General features: G+C 46.5%; 1 protein-coding gene across 1 annotated transcript in view; it reads right to left on the reverse strand.

Annotated features, from left to right (window-relative positions):
• Positions 1-22,744, reverse strand: part of LOC101545270 (cytochrome b5 type B) — a 39,882-nt gene extending 17,138 nt beyond the window's left edge. Inside the window, exons 1-3 of the mRNA XM_004600562.3 lie at positions 22,480-22,744; positions 4,457-4,585; positions 3,794-3,823 (exon numbers count right to left, since the gene is read on the reverse strand). Coding sequence (XP_004600619.2) covers positions 3,794-3,823; positions 4,457-4,585; positions 22,480-22,641 — 321 coding nt within the window. The 5' untranslated portion in view covers positions 22,642-22,744. The remainder of the gene's footprint in view (positions 1-3,793; positions 3,824-4,456; positions 4,586-22,479) is intronic.
• Between the last annotated feature and the right edge of the window lie 3,124 nt (positions 22,745-25,868).

A 25,868-nucleotide genomic window follows, 5' to 3' on the forward strand; every position in this document is an offset into this window, starting at 1 on the left:
GGAAATTACAAAATATGTCAATGACCACATTAACAGTAGGAGGGAGGACCAGGGAAGTAGTTCAAGGGGCTATAGCACATGCTTTCACTCAAGAGCCTTGGGTTTGATCCCTGAGCACCGCTGGGAGCAATCTCTGAGCACTGAGCTAGGAACAGACCCCAAGCATCACTGGATATGGAAATTTTTTTTTAAAAGGCAAAACAGTCTTTATAGCAGGCATGACCAAAGTTTCAGTAGCCTGGACAGAAAAGTACATCGGCCCCAAGACCCTAACTCTTCATTTCAATGAAGGCTGAGAAGAATGAGGAAACTGGAAGAAATATTTGCAACCAGCAGGGGTGGTTTGTAAGAGACTCAGAAAAGACCCCACTTAAACAGCTTCAGGCCACTTCCGTAACTTGAAGGTAAAGCAAGATGTACTGGGGCTGGGGAAGCTGCAGGAAGGTATTCAGACGACCTGACTAAGATAAGTTCAATGTAGGGGAAACAGCCTTTATTATTAATACTGTAAATCACTCATGGTATCTAAATTTTAAAAAAGGAAAGAAGAAAACAGTCATATTGGAAGATGCTACAAAGGATTTGCACAGTTGGAAAAAAAAAAAAAGACAAGTTAATGCCTGCATTTACCCTTCAAAGGATAGGCTCTTTCATTAGAGGATAACAGAGCTGGTTACTTTAAGTTGAAGCCAATGCTCATTGATTGCACTGAAAATCCTAGGGCTTTAAGAATTAAGAATTAATTCTAGGCTAGGGAGATGACTCAAAGGACTGCAGCGCAGGCTGTGCATGTGTGAGCCCGGGGTTTGATCCTTGCACATAGGATCCCCTGAGCACTGCCAGGAGTAAACACTTGCAGGAGCTGGGAGCAGTCCCTGAGCAAGACCAGATGTGAGTCAAAAACACAAAAAATTAACTCTGTTCTGCCCGAGCTCTGGAAAAGGTACAACGAAATCTGGGAGGACAGTACATCTGTGGCAACATAGCTAACTAAATATTTGAAGTCCACCTGAGCATTAAACTACGGCACCGTGCCAACCCGGGTAGGGAAAGGTGTTTGTCCCTTCCACCTTTTCTCCCCGGCAGCGTAGTGGCTGCCACCTTTTCAGAGCCTACTGGACAGACAGGTATGAGAGTGCACTGATGTGACATGCGGGGCCTCTTGGGATGGGAGGTGGAACCGGCCCCTCTCCCCACCCCAATGAGGCCCTGAGTTGCCGCCCACAAGTGGCTCCTGACTCCTGAACGGCCATGATCCCAGAAGCACAAAAAACAATCTCAGAACCCAGCGGCATTTGGCAGAAATCCCTCCAGACTTATTACTAAAATATCAGAAATCCAAAGTGCTCTTCATATCAGCAATAGAAAACAAATTATCTAATGATGCCTTTTCGGCAGATCTGAATGTTGAGGAAAATTCCAAATAATAATGGTGGATCGTTTGTCGAAATGTTGAATGTGATCAAAACGGAGAGAGAGTAAGGTGGAAATCATCTGTCACATAGACGGGGGTAGGGATCTGATGGGGGGGTATACTGGGGTTCTTGGTGGTGGAGGGTGTGCACTGGTGAGGGGATGGGTGTTTGATCATTGTATGACTGAGACATACTGGAAAGCTTTGTAACTGTTCTCACGGTGATTTAATAAAAAATTTTAAAAATTAAAATAAATAAATAAATAAATATTTGAAGTCCACCATGCAGACTATGGACACTGAACACCGGCTATTTAGTGCAGCCTCCTCCACTTATTTAGTGGGAAGTAACTGCAGATAGCACAGAAAAGAGCAAGAAAATTAGAGTTTAAAATCAGAAGTTGAGCATAAAGATAGAATTGAATTATCATGAGACTGTGATCTCAAGATAAAACTTTTAAGAGGAAGAGTCTCTTATAAAGGAACAAAGGAAGTGGTTTCTCGAGATGGAATCTCCTGGTGAGGAAGCTAAGATCATTACTGAAAAGGCAAGTAAGATTTAGAACACCACAATCCACTTAGTGATAAAATGTGTCAGGGTGGAAAAGGATTTACTCTGATTTTTTTGTTTTGCTTTGTTTTGGGGCCACGCCCAGTGACTGAGGACCATATGGGATGCCAGGGATAGAACCTGGTTGTTTGCAAGGCAAGCACCTCACTGGCTATAATATCTCTCTGGCCCCGATTTACTCTGATTTTAAAAGTTCAACTGTGGGGTAAGATATTATCAAAGAACTTGGCATGCCACAAAGAAATCTGTTTTTATTTTTCTGTTTGGGAGCCACACCAAGCAGTGCTCAGGGGTTACTCCTGCACTTTGGAATCATGCCTAACATGCTCGGGGGACCATATGGGATGCCAGGGATCAAACCCATGTCACCCCCTACAAAGAATTCTTTCAGGAAAGGAAAAGTCAATCAAAGCTATTAAGCATAATTGCCTTATTTTAAGAAACTGAGGGTAGGAGCAAAGTTCCAACCTGGGCCAGCCACATGCGAGGCAAATGTCTTATCCACTTACACTATCTCTCCAGCCTCCACAATAAAATACTCTTGGGGTACACTTTCCTTTTATTATTTTTTTTTACTTTTTGGGTCACACCCAGCGATGCTCAGGGGTTACTCCTGGCTCTGCACTCAGGAATTACTCCTGGCGGTGCTCGGGGGACCATATGGGATGTTGGGAATCGAACCTGGGTTGGCCGAGTGCAAGGCAAAGGCCTTACACTCTATGCTATTGCTCCAGTCCCACACTTTCCTTTTAGACATAATGACAGTATATACTTATTAGACTCTAGTGCAGTGTAACCATAGCTTTCACACATTCTGGGAAACAAAATATATCTGTGTGCCTGGCTTTACTGCAGCCATGTGCAATACAAGCCTCAGGATCTCCTAGGTGTGCCTGTACATGAGTTAGGTCAGGACAAACCAACAGTACTCACAAAAGTGCTTTAAAAAGGCAGTTCACTCCCAGTCACCAGCGACTCAACTGTTCAGAGCAGCAGAATGTAACGAGACAGAAGAATTATTTATACACACACTCTGGACTGAGAGCAACAGATGGCAGACCGTGTCAAGCAATCTCTCGTGTTGAGAGAATTCTTGTGTCGAGGCCAACTGCTAACTATTGTGTCAAACTTGTTCAGCAAAGGGGAGGGAGCTTCATTTCCAAGACGTCCTAAGCAGCAACTAAACATAGCTAATGGGTGGAGACAAGGGCCCGTGAAGGGAGATGCACTACGCGGCTGTGAGAAGCGAAATGGCTTCCCTATTTTTTTCCTGGTATGCATTGCAGTGTACATTAAGGGTTTTCAACATATAATCATCCTGGGTTCTTTTGCTGTGTCACCAGGTAAATGGGCATGGTGTGGGCCTATCTACGCCTACAGAATGAGAATTAGATTTGAGAAATAGAAACAAAAAGGCCTATGCAGTCAATTATGAACAGTTTACAATTCCTTCCAGTCTTCTAAGAGAAAATCCACTTTCCAAATCTTTTTCCAACACAGAATAATCATTTCCTGTGTTATTTAATATAAAAATAAGAAATGTTATTTTATTATTGGAGCCATAAACTACTTTCTTACAGAACCATATGGAACATGGCTGGAGTTTGAACATTGAACATTGTTTAATAGAAGCAGGAACAAAATGTTTTCTACTGTTCAAGACTCTGTTATTCTTTTTTCCTGAGATGGTGCTAAGTCCAAATGCCTGGAAAATAGGATTTCTGCATTTTTTTTTAATGATAGTAATTCTATTTGAGTCAACAGAAATAAAAACAACTGAAACGTAATAGAAATAAATGACATCTTACCTTCTTACCACTCTCAGTCTTAAGGTCACTCTGTTAAAAGAGGAAAACATAGTGAAACTCTCATTATGAATTTGTTTCCAACCTGGAAATATGAGACAGCATTCTGAGACTAGGAAGTTCCCTGAGACCTCAGAATTCATAGAAATTCTACCCACCCATCCTTGGCTCTGTCCTAGTAAGACCCCTTGTTCGAATCATAGTTTTAAAAGGCAAAAGGGGCTGGAGAGATAATACAGCACGAAAGGCACTTGCCTTGCATGCAGCTAACCTGGGTATGAGCCCCGGCACCCCAGGGGGTTCCCCAAGCCCACCAGGAGTGATCCCCAAGTACAGAGCCAGGAGTTAAGTCCTGAGCACCACAGTTAGCAAATCACTTGGAGCAAGTAATCTGCAAAAACAGCCAAAGCACTGTTTACATAGAAAGGCCATTAACTGCATTACAAAATAGACCAGTAAATAAAAATAATTCAAAACCATTTCCCTTGGTTTTTTTTATACATGTGCTGCTTTGCAAACAAAAAGTATCATTTTAGTAAGGCTAGATAGATGATTTAGGAGAAAATCTTGGCTTTATGGGAGGGCTGACTTGTGCTTGAGTAATTCATTGCCTATGATCTCTGTTAAGTAGCTCCCTCCCCATGAGCACGTTAACTCGGCTCTTACCGGATGCACATCACCAATATAGTACTGCTTCAGCATCTCCCTGGCATCCAAGGAGTGGCCAACGTCTTCGAAGCTCTCACTCGCGTCTGCTCCAGCCTGTTCCAGCAGCACCTCTTCTCCACCAGGATGCTACAAGGAACAGGGAAGAGGAGGGATCTCTTAGGAGCAAATCAGTTTTGCTACTTTCCCCTCCCTATCTCTTCCCCTTTTTCTGGAGGGTAAGGGGGGGGACACTGGTTGGGCCACACCAGCAGTGCTCAGGGCTTACTTCTGGCTCTGCACTTAGGGGGTCACTCCTGCCGGGGCTCAGGGAACCTCATGGAGTTTCCAGGATCGAACATGGGTAGGCCACAGTGGGACTGGAGTGATAGTATAGCAGGGAAGCCGCTCGCCTTGCATGCAGCTGACCTGGGTTCAGTCCCTGGCATCCCACGTGGTCCCCTGGGCACACCAGGAGTGATTCCTGAGTGCAGAGCCAGGTTCTCCCCTGAGCATTACAGGTGTAGCCCCAAAACAAAATCAAAGCAAACGAAAAAAGAACAAATCAACAATTGATGTCACAGTAACAAAGTGCAATGAAAAGAATTGGACATTTTTTCAAGAATGTTCAGGAAAATAATACAGGTTTATAGCTGAGGAAACCCAGGACCCAGGCTAACTGAAAGATACTCTACAAGACAACTGATCTTGGAACTCCAAAACTATCAAAGTCATTTTAAAAATCAAGGAAAAACTGAAGAACTGTTACCAAATAAAGGAGGTGAGAGACAGGATCACTGGAACAGCATGTTTCTGGGTTGATGCCTTTGGTCAACATTATTGAGACAGCTGCAGAAACCCAAAAGGGAACTTGAAGGAAAATGAGGGCTTACGGAATTCTTCATTCTATTCTCACAACTTTTCTCCACGTTCCAAATGTTTTCAAAATAAAAGGCTAAGTAAATAGAAGGCACTGTAGCACTGCAGTCCCGTTGTTCATCGATTTGCTCGAGCGGGCACCAGTAACGTCTCCATTGTGAGACTTGTTGTTACTGTTTTTGGCATATCGAATACACCACGGGTAGCTTGCCAGGCTCTGTCGTGCAGGCGGGATATTCTCGGTAGCTTGCCAGGCTCTCTGAGAGGGATGAAGGAATCACACCTGGGTCAGCCACGTGCAAGGCAAACAACCTACCCACTGTGCTATCACTCCAGTCCAAAAGGCTAAGTAAATAAGTCAAAATACAATAATGGCCTTTATACAAAGTAAATTCTATCTATAAGCAGATTTTATCATTTACAAGGCAGATGACATTACTAAGAAACTGAGATTTGTGCCAGAATGACAGTACAGCGGGTAGGGCACTTGCCTTGCAAGTAGCCGACCAGGATTCGATCCCTGGCATCTCATACGGTCTCCTGAGCATTGCCAGGAGTAAATTCCTGAGTGCAGAGCCAGGAGAAACCCTTGAATATCAGCTGGGTGCGTTTGCCCCCCCAAAATAAAATATTGAGATCTCTTATTTTCCTTCATTGTAAAATGAAGATAAAATATGTTGTACTTATCTAACCATTTACCAACGTTCTGTATTACATTTAAATGGAAATAACTAAATTTGAGTTGTAAATTTTTCAGGTTTTTCTGTTTTAAGAGTTGTTCTTCTTGGGGCCGGAGCGATAGCACAGCGGGGAGGGCGTTTGCCTTGCACGCGGCCGACCCGGGTTCGATCCCCGGCATCCCATATGGTCCCCCGAGCACTGCCAGGAGTAATTCCTGAGTGCAAAGCCAGGAGTAACCCCTGAGCATCGCTGGGTGTGACCCAAATAGCAAAAAAAAAAAAAAAAAAAAAAAAAGAGTTGTTCTTCTTGGGGGAGGAGGGGAGTGGTTGGGAGGGGCGGGCCACACCTGGTGATGTTCAGGGGTTTCTCCTGGCTATGCACTCAGGGACCACCCCTGGCAGATGTACCCCAGCCCTCTCACGCAAAAAAAGGGAGAGAGACATTAATTTCTGGCAGGTGTATAGCTAAAGGTTGCCTGAAAATAATTCTGTCTGGATTAAACAATCAAGGGAAGAAGCAGAGCACCATTTCTATATGGCAGTAGATGAGATCTGCATGTTGAGTACTATAATCAAGTACAAGTGACTCTTGACTCTGCAAATTAATTCATCCTGTGTTTTCTTTAAAAAACTAAAGTGGAAGTAAAACTGGGAAAATCAAGATCTATGGAGTGTACCAATGCCAATAAACAGTTATTTTATACTACAGTTCTGCAAAATGCTATAATGGAGGTGTGGAAGGAGAATGGGAAAGGGATCATTATTATTTTTTATAACTGCACATGTGTCTATACCAATGAAAACTTCACTGCCGGGGGCCAGAGCAATAATACAGCGGCTGGGGGCAGGTGCTATTGCACAGCAGGTAGGGTGTTTGCCTTTCGAGTGGCTAACTCAGATCCTCAGCATCCCATATGGTCTCCTGAGCACCACCAGGGGTAATTCCTGAGTGCATTGAGGCAGAAGTAACCCCTGTGCAATGCCTAGTGGGGGGGGGGGGCAAAAAAATATAATAATAACAATACAGCAACTAAAGCATTTGCTTTGCACATGACCAACCCAGATTCAGTAACCACCCCATTCCGTATGGTTCCCCCAGGCACTGCCAGACGTGATTACTGAGTGCAGAGCCAGGAACAACACTTGAGCATCACTGGGTGTGACCCAAAAAGTCAAAAACAACAACAAAAAACTTCACTTAGTTTTTTGTTGCCTGATAGCACAGCAGGTAGGGCATTTGCCTTGCATGCGGCCGACCTTGGTTCGATCCTCGGCATCCCATATGGTCCCCCAAGCACTGCCAGGAGTAATTCCTGAGTGCAAAGCCAGAAGTAACCCCTGAGCATTGCTGGGTGTGACCCAAAAAGAAAAAAAAAAAATTTAAAAAAAAAACTTCACTTATCCCCCAAACCAACAATGATCCCTGAGCCTATAGAGCAGGAATAAGCCCTGAACACAGCTGGGTGTGACCCAAAACAAAAACAAAAACTTTATTATAGCAACACTATATCATTGTCATCCTGTTGTTAGTCAATTTACTGGTGAGCAGCGGTTATGTATCCATGCCTCCCAGTCCTGAGATTTTTAGCAGCCTCTCTTTGTCTTTTCAGTGTCAGGGAAATGAGAGGTATTGTTACAGTTTTTAGCATGTTGAATATGCCACAGGTAGCTTGCCAGGCTCTGCCCATATACCATGGTCCGCAAAATTAAATACACACACACACACACACACACACACACACACACAGAAATGAAGGCCAGAGCAACAGCTCAGTGGGCTGAACACATATTTTGCATGCAGGAGGCCTGGTTTGAACCCTGGCCTCGTGCAGTACCCTGAAATCCTCAAAAAAACAAACCCTGAGTACACAGACAGGAGTAGCTGCTGAGCATGGCTAAATGTGGCTCAAAAAAATAAAATGAAAAGAGAAAACTTGTCCTTTGAATGGATGAGTAAGCACATGTAAGAGTATTTTTTGCCTTAAAAGGACTTCTGATATATGCTTTCACTGCCTGGGCCCCATTAAAACTGAGGTAGCATGAGATTTCACTGTGCGGGCAGGACCTACAGCCCCTTTGTCAGCATGAAGTTAAAGAACACAGAACTCTGACCAGTCTCCCTTTATTTTTTTTAGGTATTTTTTTTTTTAAACAGAAAAGGGGGAGATGTAGGATGACATTACTTTCTCCTCTCCCCCCTTGCCATGAGTAGCTTGTCCCGGTTTTGGTTTGGAGTTTAGGCTTACCCCAGGCACACCCATCAAGGTGTTCCCGAATCTCTCCCATCCCTTTGTTTAGCTATAATCACTTCCCTATGCTCTCTTCCCCAAAACAGTTAATCCGCGGCTTTCCCTTAATCTGACTCTGCTAATTTGTAAGGTCAGACCTTCCTAGGACACTGAATATTATAACATTGCCTTTCTCCCCTCTTTATGCCTTTTGAATAATTTACTTTAAAGCAGAAATCCCGATGGGGAGTGGGGGGGAGGCCTGGAGCGATAGCACAGTGGGTAGGGCGTTTGCCTTGCACGCGGCTGACCCGGGTTCAATTCCCAGCATCCCATATGGTCCCCTGAGCACCCCAGGAGGAATTCCCGAGGCAGAGCCAGGAGTAACCCCTGTGCAATGCCAGGTGTGACCCAAAAATAAATAAATAAATAAATAAATTCATAAAATAAAGAAATCCCTATGGGGGATATGATGTAGGCAGGTGGATTAGGGAAGAGCCCCCACCCCAATATCATGCAGTGAAATTCGTATTCGTATGAATAAAGCCCCTAGTCCGAAGGCTGATCCAGCTGTGGATGCAGAAAGCAAGGCCTGTTAAGACATTCTCCAGCAGCAGACCCTGAGGAGACTGGAACTAAAGGAAATTACTGCAGAACCCTCAATTCCTTCCTCTAATCTGATTAACCTTCTGAGGCCAGCCCAGACCAGAGAAAGCTGGACCCACCAGGACAAAACCCAGCAGGGACAAAGGTCAAAAAAAAGTTTTCAAAGAGGATCCTCAACCACTCCCAAGTCTACCCCACCCCCTTGTCAACATCCCTAGCAATGGAGTCTTACCTAGCTTGGAGAAACCCAACAAAAGCCACTGAGACAGGGGCTGGAGAGATAGTAAAGCTGGTGGGGCATTTGCCTAGCATGCGGCTGGACAAACCCAGGTTCAATTCCCAGCATCCCATTTGGTCCCCAAACCACAACAACCAAAAGGAGAGAGAACAAAAGGGAATGCCCTGCAGCAGAAGTGGGGTGGGTGGTGGAAGATGGATGGGAGGGATGCTGGGAACATTGGTGGAGGAGAAAGGGCACTGGTTGAGGGATGGGCAAATGATCATTGTATGACTGAAATGCAAACAAGAAAGTTCATAAGTTTGTAACCATACCTCACGGTGATTCACTAATAAAAACTGTCATTGTCATTCCGTTGCTTATCAATTTGCTCTAGTGGGCAACAGTAACATCCCTCATTGTGAGACTCATTGTTACTGTTTCTGGCATATTGATTACACCACAGGTAGCTTGCAGGCTCTGGCGTGCAGGTGTGATACTCTCCATAGCTTGCCGGGATATCTGAGAGGGACGGAGGAATCGAACATGGACTGGCCACGTTCAAGGCGAATGCCCTTCCGCTGTGCTATCACTCCAGCCACTTATAAAAACAACTAAATTTAAAAAAAAGAATGACAGCACTTAATGTCTCTATACATTGATTTTCAATAAATATTCATTGGAAAAAGAAAAAAAAGACTTCCAGGGCCAGAATAATAGTACAGTGGATAGGGCACGTGCCTTGCATGAGGCCAACCCAAGTTCAATCCCTGGTACCCCATGTGGTCCCCCATCAGGACATGATTTCTGAGAACTGAGAACAGAACAAGGAATAAGGCTTGAGCACTCCCAGGGGTGCATGTGTGTGTGTTCCCCTCAACCTCTCCCTCCTGCAATAATCCAGATGACTAACTCAATGGAAAGGATAGGAGACTGGGCAGAGAAGAGAATATGAAGGATGTGTAGGAAGAGTTTCAGGACAAAAATGGTGTTAGGAAAATAATGATGTTCTCTGTAGGTGAAAATTCTACACTGATGCAATAAAAATGTAACAATAGGGATACACTGAAGACTTGGAAAAATGAAATCTAGAAACATGTAAGATGCCAGAAGCTGCAAAATTAGTCTGAGTGATATAAAAAGCAATCACTCGCCAAATAAATTAGCAGAATACCTCATCAAAATAAGATAGAGACCAGCATGAGTTATCCCAGGAAGGCCTGGCCACAGCTGGGCCGATCTCTGGACGCTACTGGGATGGGGCAGATGAACTCCTGGCCCTGCCAAAGGCCCAGCGTTTTACCCACCCACACCTGGCTCCTGTGACTGCCAGAGAAATGACCCTGTTTCAGGACTGATCCCAGAGATGCCAGAGAGACCCCAGCAGTTGATCGTCCCAGCTCCAAAGCCCCTGAAGCAGGCAGCCACAACACCTCCAGACTCACAGACCTGCCAGCCCAGGAGAAACACAAACATTAGATGGGAAAACTGAAGGCCACTGAGCTTCAGTGAGTGTACAAAGACAGCCTACAGAATGGGAAAGGACATTTACCCAATACCCATCCAATAAGGGGTTGATATCAAGGATATACAAGGCACTGGTTGAACTCCACAAGAAAACTGCCGACCCGATAAAAAAATGGGGTGATGCAAAAACAGATGACTGGCTAAAGAAACTCTGGTATATCTACACAATGGAATACTACTACGTAGCTGTCAGAAAACATGAAGTCATGAAATCTGCATGTAAGTGGATCAACATGGAAAGTATCATGCTGAGTGAAATGAGTCAGAAAGAAAGAGACAGACATAGAACGATTGCACTCATATGTGGAATATAAAGTAGCTGAGAGGTACAAGCTTACAATGTTGCAATATCTGACATATTTCTCTGGACTTAGTTACTAAAATACTAAAATACAGAAATCCAAAACCATGTGGCTGCTAGTGTGGTCTCTCGACCTCATATCTCTTCATTCTCGGCAATGGAAAACAAATTATCAAATGCTTTCTTTTCAGCAGATCAACTTTAGGGAAGAGAAACTCCAAATCAATAATAGTGAGTTTTTTGTTGAAATATTGAATGTAATCAAAGTAAAGTGAAAGTAAAGTGAAATTTACCAGTTACACATGCGGGGTGGGGGCTGGGGAAGTGGGGGGAAGGTGGGAAGTATACTGTGATTCTTGGTGGTGGAATATGTGCACTGGTGAAGGGATGGGTGTTCGAGCATTGTATAACTGAGACTTAAACCTGAAAGCTTTGTAACTTTCCACATGGTGATTCAATAAAATAATAAATTAATTTTAAAAAAATGGGGTGATGAAATGAACAGAAACTTCCCCAAAGAAGAAATCCGAATGGCTGAGAGGCACATGAGAAAATGCTCGACATCACTAATCATCAGGGAGATGCAGATCAAAACAACAATGAGATACCACCTCACACCACAGAGACTGGCCCACATCCCAAAAAACAAAAGCGACCTCCCAAAAAACAAAAGCGACCGGTGTTGGCGTGGATGTGGGGAGAAAGGGACTCTTCTTCACTGCTGGTGGGAATGCTGATTTGTTCAGCCCTTTTGAAAAACAATATGGACAATTCTCAAGAAATTAGAAATTGAGCTCCCATTTGACCCAGCAATACCACTCCTGGGAATATATCCCGAAGAGGCAAAAAGGAATAGTAGAAATGGCATCTGCATTTCTATGTTCATTGCAGCACTGTTTACAATAGCCACAATCTGGGAAAAACTGGAGCGGCCAAAAAAACAGATGACTGGTTAAAGAAAACTTTGGTACATCTACACAATGGAACACTATGCAGCTGTTAGAAAAGATGAAGTCATGAAATTTCCATATTAAGTGGATCAACATGGAAAGTATCATGTTGAGTGAAATGAGTCAGAAAGAAAGAGACAGACATAGATTGCACTCATATGTGGAATATGAAGTAACAAAGAGGTTTGAGCTAGTAATGATCTAACTTCTGGCAGAAATTTCTCTGGACTTAGTTACTAAAATACTAAAATACAGAAATCCAAAACCTCGAGGCCGCTACTGTAGCCACACAACCTCATATCTCTTCATTCTCAGCAATGGAAAACAAATTATCAAATGCTTCCTTTCCAGCAAGTCCGACTTTGGAGGGGGGGGAAACTTCAAAGTGAGTTTTTTGTAGAAATATTGAATGTAATCAAAGTAAAGAGAAAGTAAAGTGAAATGTATCAGATACACAGGCGGGGTGGGGGGCTGAGGGGGTGGGGGGACGTTTACTGTGTTCTTGGTGGTGGAATATGTGCACTGGTGAAGGAATGGATGTTTGAGCATTGTGTAACTGAGACTTAAGCCTGAAAGTTTTGTAACTTTCCACATGGTGATTCAAAAAAAAAAAAATTAATAATAATAATTTTTTTTTTTAAAGAGTGAAAGCAGTAGTAGAAGGCCCAAGGCACCCAACAGCTCAGTAACGGCCTCTGGGCATGACTTTAGCAACACTATTAGGAGACACAGGTTGTAAGAAGCAATATAAATTAATTAGTGCTGCTAAGGGAGCAGGCTGTGGGGGGTGGGAGACTAGGGACACTGGTGGGGAAGGGCACACTGGCGCTGGGAATGCTCAATACCTGAAACAACTATGTGAACAATTTTGTGATAGTTTGTGATTTACACACAGAACTGTTCACAATAGTTTTAAAATAAATACAAGATATGGCAGCCGGAAAGATAATAGCCCTGGGTAGTGGACAGAAGGAAATGGGGCAGATGCACATTATTTGCATCTGGATTAGAATGAGTCCAGTTAGACAGGGCATCACCGAGGAGACTAGTGCTAGACAGGGTGTGACCCTGGCCAAGTCCCCACTGCATTCAAGACTGCAGAGCCAAACATACCTGTCACCCACTCTTCCCCAGCCTCACTGTTACAGAGTGCCACAATTCATGAGGCATCTTCATGGTAATCATAACAATTCCAATTCTACCGTAAGTTGGGAGGTTCCCAAACGTATTTGGCCTACTGTCCTCAAAACAAAGAACACCAAGTATCCCCTTGGGAACCACTTCTTGACTCAAACAGAAAAGTACCCCCACAACTTCCCCCGAGCCTGCCCCATCACTCTCCACTGCCCAGGGCTGGATTCTAGAGCACAGTGAGCTCAAGCCCACCCACCATGCTGGGCGCCCACTCTCCGCCCTTGCTCCTCGATGGTGTGTGAAGCACCCATGGCACAGACTAAAGAAATAAAGCCAATCTGTCGACCAAGGCATCTAACCTAGACAGTGCTAGAGGTTAATATGTGTTTCATTTCAGTGCCATATCCTGTGGTGCTCAGAAATTACTTAATTTCCAGCCTTCCCGCTTCATACTCAGTGACTGCTGCTGGCGGTGCTGGAGGTCTAACCAAGCACGCCCTCTGGAGCAGTGAGCTCGATCCGGCCCTGGATGTTAGGCTTCCGTCTTACTTCCCTGGAATTACCCACATGGGAAGAGTCCAAGCATTATAGCAGCCAAGCAAGGGATGATCAAATGGCACCGAGCCGGTCATGGAGGAGAGTAGGGCTGGGTGTAACAGAGCCTTTGTCCTGATCTGGAGGTCAGACAAGCTCTCCAATTTGCACAGTTATTACTGGTGTAAGAACTCATCTTCCATACAAGCCTAAGGCGTCTGCCTAACGCACCTTCTCTTCACTTCGGCTTCAGTGCGGTAAGCACTTAGGAAGCAATCAAAAGACATTCAAAAACCAGCATGATTTTTTAAATTAAGACTAAAACAAATGGCTAGCATTTATTGAATTTTTAATGTCAGTATAAGGCCTTTACATGCGTTATCAAAATTAACTGTCACAAATGTAAACAGGGACTATGGCCTGTATTTACAGGAGAGGACCTTTACAAAGCATATTTGCCCAAAGTTATACAACTATTTAGTGGCCAAGCAGGAAACCGGAACTAAACACTTGAACCACAATAATTAGCATCAGTCATTCAAATTATATTTCATACATGTAAGAATGACTGGAGTGATAGCACAGTGGGTAAGGCCTTGCATGCGGCCGACCCGGGTTTGATTCCTCTGTCCCTCTCAGAGAGCCCGGCAAGCTACAAAGAGTATCCCACCCGCACTGCAGAGCCTGGCAAGCTCCCCGTGGCGTATTTGGTATGCCAAAGACAGTAACAAGTCTCACAGTGGAGACGTTACTGGTGCCTGCTCGAGCAAATCAATGAGCAATGGGACCACAGTGCTACCGACAGTGCTAGATCTAAGGATGCACCAAAATTTTCTTTTTGGGGGGGAAGCCTTCAGAGAAGGGCTCAGCGAGCCTGGGGGCCACTTGGTAACAGCAAACCAGGCCTGAGCCGTGGTACTGCTTGGGTCCTGTAGTACCTGGGTCCACAGGGCAGCTGGGCTCGGGGCCATACCGGCTGATGCTTGGGGGCTCCAGGGCTACATACCAGGTGAGGCTCTGGACGGGAACGGAACCTAGGTCGGGTGGATGTAGTAAGCCCCGTACTATCTCCCTATTCCTTCTTCAGAAGACTTTTAACCCATGTCCCACTGCCACCACATAAGCTCACCTACCAGCCCTGCTGCAGTGACTCATAATTGAATCTTGAAAGAGATTAACTAGCTGCAAAAACATTCTCAGATACATGGTCCTGGCGGAGACCCCTGGGGCAACCTTAGGTCCCCGCCCTACCAACGCCCCAACAGCCGCACTCACACCCCAACAGCTGCCACCGTGCCTGCGCCAGTGCTGCCCAGCTAAACACTCTGCATGTTCCGGAGTGACACCTTCAAATCCTACAGTACCAATATCCCAGTAGGAGCACACAGATTGAACGGAACGCAGAAACCAACCCATCTTGACTAAAAAAACATTAACACAGAAGGCTTAGCTTGCAACAACAGCTGAGTAAACCCTCAGACAAGGACTTAATGTCCCCATGGTAACGTACAACCATTTTCATGAATTTTCTTTTACTGAAGTATTTTCTGATCATCCCATTAGCCATTTAGTGGTAACAAGAAATATAAAATCAATTATTGTGGGCCTGCTGCAGGGGCAGACTTAAGGGGTGGTTGGGAAAACGGAGACAGCGGTGATGGGAAGGTGACAGTGGTGGTGGGATTGGTGTTGGAATAGATCCAACCATCACGAACAACTTTGTAAATCACAGTGTTTAAATAAAGTTGGGGGGGAGACATTTAAGAAAATGAAAGTGCAAAACACAAGCCTGAGGGTCAGAGAAGTACAGAGGTTAAAGCATTTGCCTTGCATGCGGCTGTGACCGTGATAATGGTTGGAATGCTGGCACCATCTACAGTTCCCTAAGCACCAACAGATGTGGTGCTAAGCAGAGAGCCAGAAGTCCCTGAGTACAGAGACTGGCCTCTGAGCAACACTGGGTACGGCCCCAAAACAAAGGAAAAAGAGAGACTAAAAGAAATCATTCACAGCATAGGTATCTGAAAGGACTCACATCTGGAGTATGTACAGAAAATTTTCAGGTCAATAATGAACAAACAGACTGGAGTGATAGCACAGTGGGTAGGGCGTTTGCCCTGCACTCGGCCGACCCAGGTTCAATTCCTCCATCCCTCTCGGAGGAAACTACAGACAGTATCCCACCCGCACGGCAGAGCCTGGCAAGCTCCCTGTGGTGTATTCGATATGCCAAAACTAGTAACAACAAGACTCAATGGAGACGTTACTGGTGCCCGATCGAGGAAATAGATGAACAATGGGATGACAGTGCAGTGCAATGAACAAATGATCCAATTTGGAAAATAAACAAGTGGGCTAGAAATACAGCCCAATGGGTAGGCCAACCTGGGTTGTATCCCCAGCATCCCATATAGTGGAAGAGGCTTTTCTTAGTATGATCTATTCAAAAATGAAAAAATTATCCAGTTCCAGTAAAGAAGACCTGCATCATACTCTCAATCCATCCAATTTTAAAATCTAAAGAAACCTAATTCCATACTCTACAGTGGAAAAAAACTAACACCAACCTTAACATAAGGGGCGCAGGCTTATTAAATCCGACTACTTCGGTTCAAACCCTACCGCACCCCTTAACCTTATGAATTTGCAAAAACTCTCTCTGCCCAGTTTTCTCACCTCTGAATAGGAGGCTGGGAGGGTTGAAAGAGAAATTACACGTTAAGCCCTCAGAATAAGAAATCCCAAATATGCCGACCACCTGCTCACAGATCTAACGGTCCAGGTGAGGTTCACCTCAGCTGACACCAATGGACCTCTCTGGAAGTGGGGGAGGGGGCAGCAGCTCCCACACTGGCCTGCACCAGATTAAGGGCCACACCACAGCCCTGACGCGTGCAGCTGCACGACTCATCTACTCAACATTTAGAGTATCATGCTAAGTGAAATGAGTCAGAAAGACAGGGACAGACACGGGACTGCACTCATTTGTGGAGTACAGAAGAACATCACATGAGGCTGACACCCAAGGACAGTAGATACAAAGGCCAGGGGATTACTCCATAGCTGGAAGCCTGCTTCATGAGCGGAGAAGGCAGATGAAATACAGAAGGGATCACTAAGAAAATGATAGCTGGAGGAATCAGTCTGGATGGGAGATGTGTGCCAAAAGTAGATAATGGACCAAACACAATGACCTCTCAGTGTCTGTGCTGCAAGCCATAATGCCCAAAAGTAGAGAGAGGGTATGGGGAATATTGTCTGCCATGGAGGCAGGGGGAGGGTGGGAAAGGAGGGGGTATACTGGGGATACTGGTGGTGGGGAATGTGCACAGTGCTCCTGAGGCACTTCCATTCCACTGTCTTTACTGTAAACTCCTCTCTGTGCTTTCTTCCCCAGCTGGTCTATCACCTTTTTCTCCTAATCAGACTCTGTTAACGTATAAGGTCAGATTCCTCAGAAATCTGTGATTTTATATGTATGCGTGAAATATTGCCTTTCTCCTCTCCTTAAGTCTTTTGAATAGTTTACTTTAAAGCAATGTCCTTTTCGTACAGACATGGGAAGACAGCTAATATTATGCTTTGTAACTTGGAATTTGGGGGAGTGGGACCTGGGGCTGAGATCTCCAAACCTGCTCGGATCTAGACTGATCCCCCATTTCCCAGTAGCTAGGCGGTCACACCCAGAAACTGCCCCCGGTGCCGTGTAATTCCATCAGTGGCCAACATCCTGAGACTATAAAACCAAGCTCCCGGACATCTTATAGCCTAGTTCTCCCTCTCAGAGAACCTGGCAAGCTACTGAGAGTTTCCTGCCCCTGCCCGCATGGGAGAGCGGGAGAGCATAGCAAGCTTCCCGCGGCATATTCATATGCAAAAACCAGTAACAATGATGGGTCTCATTCCCCTGACCCTGAAAGAGCTTCCAATGCGGCACCATTGGGAAGGACGAGTAAAGAGAGGCTTCTAAAATCTCAGGTCTAGGACGAATGGAGACATTACTGAGACCGCTCGAGAAAATTGACAATCAATGGGATGATGATGATAATATCACTGACACTGTCATCCCGATGAGCTCAAGCGGGCACTAGTAACGTCTCTCATTGTGAGACTTACTGTTACCGTTTCTGGCATATCAAATATGCCATGGGTAGCTTGCCAGGTTCTGCCATGTGGGCACGATGCTCTCGGCAGCTTGCCGGGCTCTCTGAGAGGGGGAGGAATCGAAGATGGGTCAATGATGATGATGTAATTTGGGATTTAATTGGCATCTGCTTTCTCGACTTAAGCCTCGGTTGCCCTTAGTTTCTAGCACTCCAAAAGCAGGGTCCCGACGAGGGAGTGAATAGACCCAGGGCAAGCTGTGAGCTACCCTGGCATCAAAATGGGCCAGGCCAAAGTGCCACGATTCTTAAATCTAAGTTAAAAGCTTGATCATAGACAAATACTGTCATGATCCAAAAGTAAGGACAAGACTAGGACCCTGTTAGGGATAGGGAAGACTAATCTGGCTTGAGCACCGTAGTCTGAGATCGAGATGACCCCAGGAGAGCAATTCTATAAGCTTAGTGTATCTCTTACTGTGTACATACAAAATGATTAATATTGGGGCTGGAGAGATAGCACAGCGGGTAGGGCGTTTGCCTTGCACGCGGCCGACCCGGGTTCAAATCCCAGCATCCCATATGGTCCCCTGAGCACGGCCAGGGGTAATTCCTGAGTGCAGAGCCAGGAGTAACCCCTGTGCATCGCCAGGTGTGACCCAAAAAGAAAAAAAAAATGATTAATATTATGAATGCTTATATGTTTGTTGGACAAGGAGAGGAAAAACACACCCATGGGATTCCACTCTTGGGTGGGTCGTTCTGCTGAAAGAGAATCTGTCTTAGAAGCAGCTTCCCCTGAGGGAAAGACTTTACCCCTATTGATTGTGACCACACCTATGTGTAAGCCCCAACCTCTCATGCTTTGGGATTTAATGGGCTGTAAAAGTGAGCTGGGGGATCCAGATCCGGGGCCAAGAGGAGAAGGAGAATGGTGAGAGATTGAGAAAGAGAATGAGTAGCATGGGGGAGAGAGAAGCAGGAGGAGAATCAGGAGAGCGGAGATGGGAATGAAATAAACTGCAACTGAGACCAACAGGCCTGGCCCTTGTTCCTTCCTTCGCCTGCCCATGGCCATCGACCTTCCCAGGGTGGGGGAAGTGGAATGAGAGCACCTGAGACTACCGAACAGGGGCGGCGGGAGAGACAGAGCCCCGCTGCGTTTGCACAGCCTCCCAAAGATAACTCATTTATATTACCAATTCTAAGTGATTACATTTAAAGTACAGGATGACACTGTAATCACGTGCATTAATATTTTTTTGAAGAACAATATATAGGTATAGGGCATTAAGATTAGGAGGAGCCCATAGAAACTATAGGTTGGAGAAAAAAGATACGTCCTCCCCCTTCTCTTCCAGAGGAAGGTGCCATCCTTGGCTCCTTCCCGCCCTCGCCAAATCCAGCGCAATAACAGGCTCTATCACCATAGGACTTTCCAAGCTGACACCCTCACTAGCCCCCCTGGGCTGAATTCCTACTTATAATTGAGTTCAAGTTTGTCCTTCAGTCTCAAAATGCAGGCGAAAGTGACACCACAAAATCATTAAGTCACATGTCACTTCTCTGCTCCAGTGGCTTCCCATCTCAGAAAATCTAAATCCTTCCTAAAAAAACACATATACATATCTGCAAAACTTTCTTCCTCTGGGACTAGAGTGATAGCACAGGGGGTAGGGCGTTTGCCTTGCATACGGCCAACACGATTTGATTCCCAGCATCCCATAAGATCCCCTGAGCACCGCCAGGGTTAATTCCTGAGTGCAGAGCCAGTAAGCCAGGAGTAACATCTGAGCATCGCCAGATGTGACCCAAAAAGCAAAAACCAAAAAATAAATAAATAAATAAATAAATAACACCTTCTTCCTCCACGCCCCATCAGGCCAACCTCATCTATGTATGATACGGCTTCAACAGCCTCCCAGCCCCTTCCTCAAGCCTTTGAACTTGCCCCTTCCACTAGGAATGCTCTTCCTGCAGCTACCTGCAAGGCGAGCACCACTATCTTCCTCCCCAGCCTTCAGTCACCGCACCAGAGCCTTCACACCTGAAACGGCAACCCCGCATCCTCACACCCTCCCCTTCTACATTCCACAGTCCTTCTCCCAGCTTTGTCTTCCAAGCAACCATCACTACACCTAACACAGTACACACTTCCTTATTTACTTTGCTTCTTGTAATCTCCATAAGGGCGGAAATGTTTATCCACACGCCCAGCACACAGAAATAGTATCTGACATGCTGCAGACACTCGATAATCACCTGAGTAAGTGAATGAACCTGCTTGGGGATGGCAAAGGAAACAGGGACAGAGACTGCTGGGGAAAGGAATGACCATGGCAGGGCAAATCTGACAGCTCCGACTGTGGCAGCAGGGGCCCACCTGCACAGACTCTGGCTCTATTCGCATGTGCTGACCCGACCAGTAACCGCCACTCCTGAGGCAGACCGCCTGCCCCCTACTAAGCACTGTGTGTTCCTTTTAAGTTCATTATTCAGAATCACTTAAGAAGAAATGGGGGCAATGGAACCACAAATGAAAAATCAGATTGCCTAACCAGTGACACGTGTTACCATCCTGAGGAAACATAACCATGAGGCAAACACAAAAGGACATAACTAAGGCCCAAAATTCGAAGCCAGAACGCCCAGCTGGCCCCTGTCCTTTCACAAACGTGGAACGTTCCCATTTGGTACAATTTGGTAGGTTATTTTGGGAGCCAAGGAACACTATTAGCATTAATTTATATGGAAAAAATGCTTAGCATTCCCAGACCCCCAAAATAACCTGCCAAATCACAACAAATAGGAACATTCTATTCTCAGATAGCAGGGGGATCTAGAATACTCTGCAGACAAGAGAAACCAAGGGATCCACCCAAATGGCTGCCACGGATCAACCATATGACAAAACTCTCTAAACCTGTTTCTCCTAGCTGGGATGAGTCACTCCCAACCAAATCACCCTCAGCTGGCTACATATGGAATGAAATACTCAAATAGCACTTTTCCCATTATTGTTTGGGAGGCAGTTTGAGGCCACATGCGGAAGAGATCCAGAGTGACACCCTGGCAGTGCTCAGGGACCATATGTGGTGCCAGGGATTTAAACCAGTTGGCAGGAAGCAACAGTTGAGAAGGCGCGTGCTCTACCTCCGTATTGGATCTCCAGCCCAGCAATAACACTTTTGTTTGGGGGCCACACCTGGTGTGCTTAGGGCTTAACTGCTGGCTCTGTGCTCAAGGATCACTCCTGGCAGGATGAGAGGGGCATACATCGACCCAGGTCAGCCAAGTACAAGGCAAGCACCCTACATGCTGTACAATCTCTCCAACCCAGTAACAGCACCTTTAAAAGCCTAAAGTGTCGTATAAATACAAATAAAACAAGTTATTAAATTTTATGGCTATTCATTTACTGGTCACTAGGAAGATTTAAATAACAAGATCTAGCGGGCTGGAGATATAGTGCAGCGAGGAAGGTATTGTCTTCAATGCTGCCAACCCAAATTCGATCCCTGAACCACTTAAGTGCCCTGGGTTCTACCAGCAGTGATCCCTGAGTATGGAGCCAGCAGTCAACTCTGAACACTGCTGGGTGTGGACTGAAGATCAAAACTTATAATAATTGTGATTTGTGGGGGACAGGGATGTATCTCAGTGGCAGAACACACACCTTACTTGTGATGAGTCCCTGAGATCAGTCCCTGACACCTCAAAAAATCAAAAAGTTCTTCAGGGGAAACTTGGGATTTAGACATTTTTACTAATTTATGGCTGGAGCGATAGCACAGTAGTTGGGCAGTCATCTTTCACACGGCCAACCAGAGTTGGGTTCCTTTTGGAGAGCCGGGCAAGCTACTGAGAGTATCGAGCCCGCACGGCAGAGCCTGGCAAGCTACCCCTGTGTATTGGATATGCCAAAAACAGTAACAATAAGTCTCTCAATGAGACGTTACTGGTGCCCGCTCGAACAAATCGATGAGCAACAGGATGACAGTGACAGTTACTAATTTATGAGTCAGGATGCAGAAATGTCTCCCCTAGGCCCAAAGTGAAGAGGAAAAGAAAAATTTACCAATATATCTGATTCAAAGAAAAAAATCTAAAACTATTCAGTTCTAACAAGGTCATATTATGCACGAGTTTCAGTCATGACTAAGATTATTAATGGCTACTGACAATTACCCACAGAGAAAAACTATGCACAAAGTACACGTAACACGTACATGTATCCGTACACATGCACGGTGCCCCACGGGTGCAATGGGGGGTGGAGGAAATGACTTCCAAGAGACCTTTTCCCAAGGCTGGAATGCCTCTTAATCTTCTTAATGGGGCCATGATTACCAGGGTGCATTCTTCGACGGGGCTCACCAAACTGTGCGTTTTCAATGGGCCCAATTTGCTGCGTGGCAATTACAACTCAATAAAAATCAGAAGAAATCCTAACTCTGGTTCCTGGAGTTTAAATTTTAAGAAGAAAAAAAGACCCAAACTCGGTTACCCGAGTTTCAAGCACCTGCTCAATGGGATTCACCCACGACCTTCTGGCCTCAAGGTCAGCCCAAATTAGGAAGCGGTGGGGCGGAGGCAGCGGGAAAGGTGGGGGGTGGAGGAGCGAACCCCCCGGCATGACGTCAGGGGCCCGCGCGGGGGGCGAGGGCCGCAGAGCCCGTGGCGTGGGCGGCCCGGGGCGCTCCCCGCCCCCCCTCTCCCGCCCGGCTCCCGGCGGCTCAGTCTCCCGGCCTGTGAGATGGGGCCGCTGGGCACCGTGCGGGGGCTGCGCGCCCCGGCCGCCCCCGGGCCCGCCGCCGGCCCCCGCATGGGGCCCGAACCCCCCGGCTCGCCGCAGCCCCGGGGCCGCCCACCTCCCGGGCCCCACCTCATTGAGGAAGCGGGTGATATCGTAGACGCGCCCGTGGATCACCAGCCATATCTCCTTCGCGGAGTTGCGCTTCGCCACCTCACTCAACCGGTAGTAGGTGACGGGCTTGTCGCCCCCGGGCCCTAGCCCCTCGCCGCCGCTGGCTTCCTTGGCCGCCATTAGGCCCGAGACCGCTGCGCCGCTACGGGGGCTCGCACGGCGAACTTCCTGAGGGAGCCGGTCCGCAGCGCTCCGCGGCTTCCGTAACCGGGCCCCGTTAGGCCCGCCGGGCGGCTCCTGGCAACGGCCAATCACACCCCGAGAAAGAACCTCGTGCGTTTCCCTCTCGCCAATGAGACTGGGGATTCGGTTTCAAGTCCCGCCCGCTCTGCCCATCCACGGAGGGAGACCTGGTTCGAGTCCCAGTGAGCCAATCAGAGCCTCCCATCTCCAAATCTCGCCAATCAAATGCCTTGATTTTGGAAAGGCTGTCTAAGGCGACAAGTAGGCGCCTCGGCAGAGGCTATTCCTTTGCCCTGTTTTAAGTACCTGCCGAGAATTGGGAGGAAGGACCGAGGGTCTATGGTCAGGTCTAATCCGTGGTGGCGTCCGGAGTCCCGCAAAGCCTGTTTCCTCGGATGTCTCGTCCAGTCTCGGATGTGCAGCTCCATATGGCAGCCTCGAGGCTGGGATCTGGTGGATCGATCCTGCTGGGGACGGATGGAGCAGATTTTTTTCCAATTGAATCATCGTGAATTTTCAGTTTTACAAAGTTATTCATGATTAAGTTGCAGGTGAAATGTTCCAGCACCAATACTTCACCAGGGCCCACTTCCCTGCACCAGTGTCCCCAGTTTTGAAATCAGGGTCCGGGGGCTGGAGTAATAACACAGCAGATAGGGCATTTGCCTTGCATGCGGCCGACCCGGGTTCGATGCCCAGTATCCCATATGGTCCCCTGAGCACCGCCAGGGGTGATTCCTGAGTGCAGAGCCAGGAGTAACCTCTGTGCATCGCCGGGTGTGACCCAAAAAGCAAAAAAAAAAAAAAAAAAAAAAAAATCAGGGTCCGGCCAGAGCGATAGTGATAGCCTTGCACGTGGTGGACCCGAGTCGGACCATCATCCCATATGACCCCCCCAGCACCGACTGGAGTGATACCTGAGCACCACCGGGTGTGACCCAAAAATCTGAAACACAAAACGGAACGCTTGCTGAGCCTTTGAACTCTTTGGTATAGATTACAATTTTTTTTTTCAGATTAAAATATTTTAAGTTGGAGCTGGAGTAATAGTACACCTGGTAGGGCGTTTGCCTTGCATTTGGTCAACCGGGGTTCGATTCCCAGCATCCCATATGGTCCCTGAGCACCGCCAGGGGTAATTCCTGAGTGCAGACCAGGAGTAACCTCTGTGCGTCACCAGGTGTGACCCAAAAAGCAAAAAATATGTATTTTTTTAATTGATAATTGAATTTGTCTTAGAATTTCAAACAAGTAACTTGAAAAAAAAATAGAAGGAACTATACTTTTTCTTTTTGGCGTTTGGGCCACACCTGGCTGTGCTCAGGGCTTACTACTGGCTCTATGCTCAGGGATCACTCCTGGCAGCAGTGCTCAGGGATCATGTGGTACAAAGGGTTAAACCCGGGTCAGCTGTTTGGAAAACAAGTGTCTTACTTATTGTAACTATCTCTTCAGGCCCTCCCATGAAATTTTTTAAACTTAGATTGTTAATATTTTTCATGGTTTTTTTCCTCCCATTTATTATTATGATTATTGAAAACAAACATTTCAGTAAGAGAGATAGTACCGGTGTAACTGCTTGCTTTATATATAGTCAACACCAGTTCACCCCTGCACCTCAGTGGCTCTCCTGAGCACCTCCAGGAGAGGAAGCCTTGGTTCTAGACTCAGCACCATACAATCCCTGAGGACTGCTGGGTGTAACCCCAAAATAAGAAAACAAAGAAACACAGATATTGTCAAAAATCTGAACAGACTAGAAGACACACTAAATGTGGTGTGGTGGCCAGAAATGGATCTCAGAACTGGGAAAACTGGCCACATCTAAGTAAAGACATAGACCAATTTTGATTTCTTTATTTTGGGACAAAGGTAGCAGAGTGATGTCAGATAGCACTATCATGGGAAATGGGGTCAAGGGTCTACAAAACTTTGATGTTTCAAGTCTTCAAGAAATCAAAAACTGGGGCTGGAGCAATAGCACTGCGGGTAGGGCGTTTGCCTTGCACATGGCCGACCCTGGTTCGATTCCCAGCATTCCATATGGTCCCCTGAGCACCGGCAGGAGTAATTCCTGAGTGCAGATCCAGGAGTAATCCCTGTGCATCTCCAGGTGTGACCCAACAAAGAAAAAAAAATCAAAAACATTCTAAAACGAAAAGATTAACTTGGGTGGGGGGAGGGATGGAGAGAGGGAGGGGTGGCTCCCGCTTTGCAGTGTTTAGGGACTGTGGGCCACATGGCTAGATGGTCCAGTGCTCAGGCCCTGTGGAGCTGGGGGCCACCAGGACCATGCCCTGTGGTACTCCGGGGCCCAAAGAGCAGTGCCAGCTCCCTCTGCACGCAAAACATGTGCTCCCGATCACTGAGTTACTCTGCTGGCCCCTAAGAGGTTGACGGAGATGGGTGGAAGGGTTCCCTCTCCCAGTGGCATTCAGGGACTACTCCCTACACAGTGCTTGGCGGTTGCTCCTGGCCATGCTCAGGACCACACAGTGCCAGGATGGAACCCAAGCTTCCAGCACACTAAGCCTGTGCTCAACCTTTGGAGCTCTCCAGCCCACTGAGTTTCCAAAAATCAAATAAGGGTGTTGAATCCCAGCAGATATTTTTTTGTATCTATTGGTTTACTCCACGCTAGGCTGTTTTCACTCGGGGTGCCCCAGAGGGGGACGGATGAGAAACCTCCCCACCCCAAGGGACCCAGCCCCGGCAGCCGACCTCCACTACCCAACTGCCGCCATGCTCCAGGCTGCTTTCCAGACATTATAAGACACTTCTTACCCATTTTCCATAATTACCACACCATGTTTGATGGAGTTTAGACACTAGGCAACAAATCATAGAGTTATATATATATATGTATATATATATATACACACACATATATGTATATATATGTGTGTGTGTGTGTGTGTGTATACACCTCTCGGAGAGCCCAGCAAGCTACTCGGCAAGCTACTGAGAAGAGCCTGGCAAGCTACCTATGGCGTATTCGATATACCAAAAACAGTGACCTTAGGTCTCATTCCCCTGACCCTGAAAGAGCCTCCAATGGTTGGGAAAGGCAAGTAAGGAGAGGCTGCTAAAATCTCAGGGCTGGGAGGAATAAAGACGTTACTGGTGCCCGCTTGAGTAAATCGACGAACAATGGGATGACAGTG

This window comes from Sorex araneus, chromosome 8, assembly GCF_027595985.1.
Source record: "Sorex araneus isolate mSorAra2 chromosome 8, mSorAra2.pri, whole genome shotgun sequence".
NCBI lineage: Eukaryota > Metazoa > Chordata > Mammalia > Eulipotyphla > Soricidae > Sorex > Sorex araneus.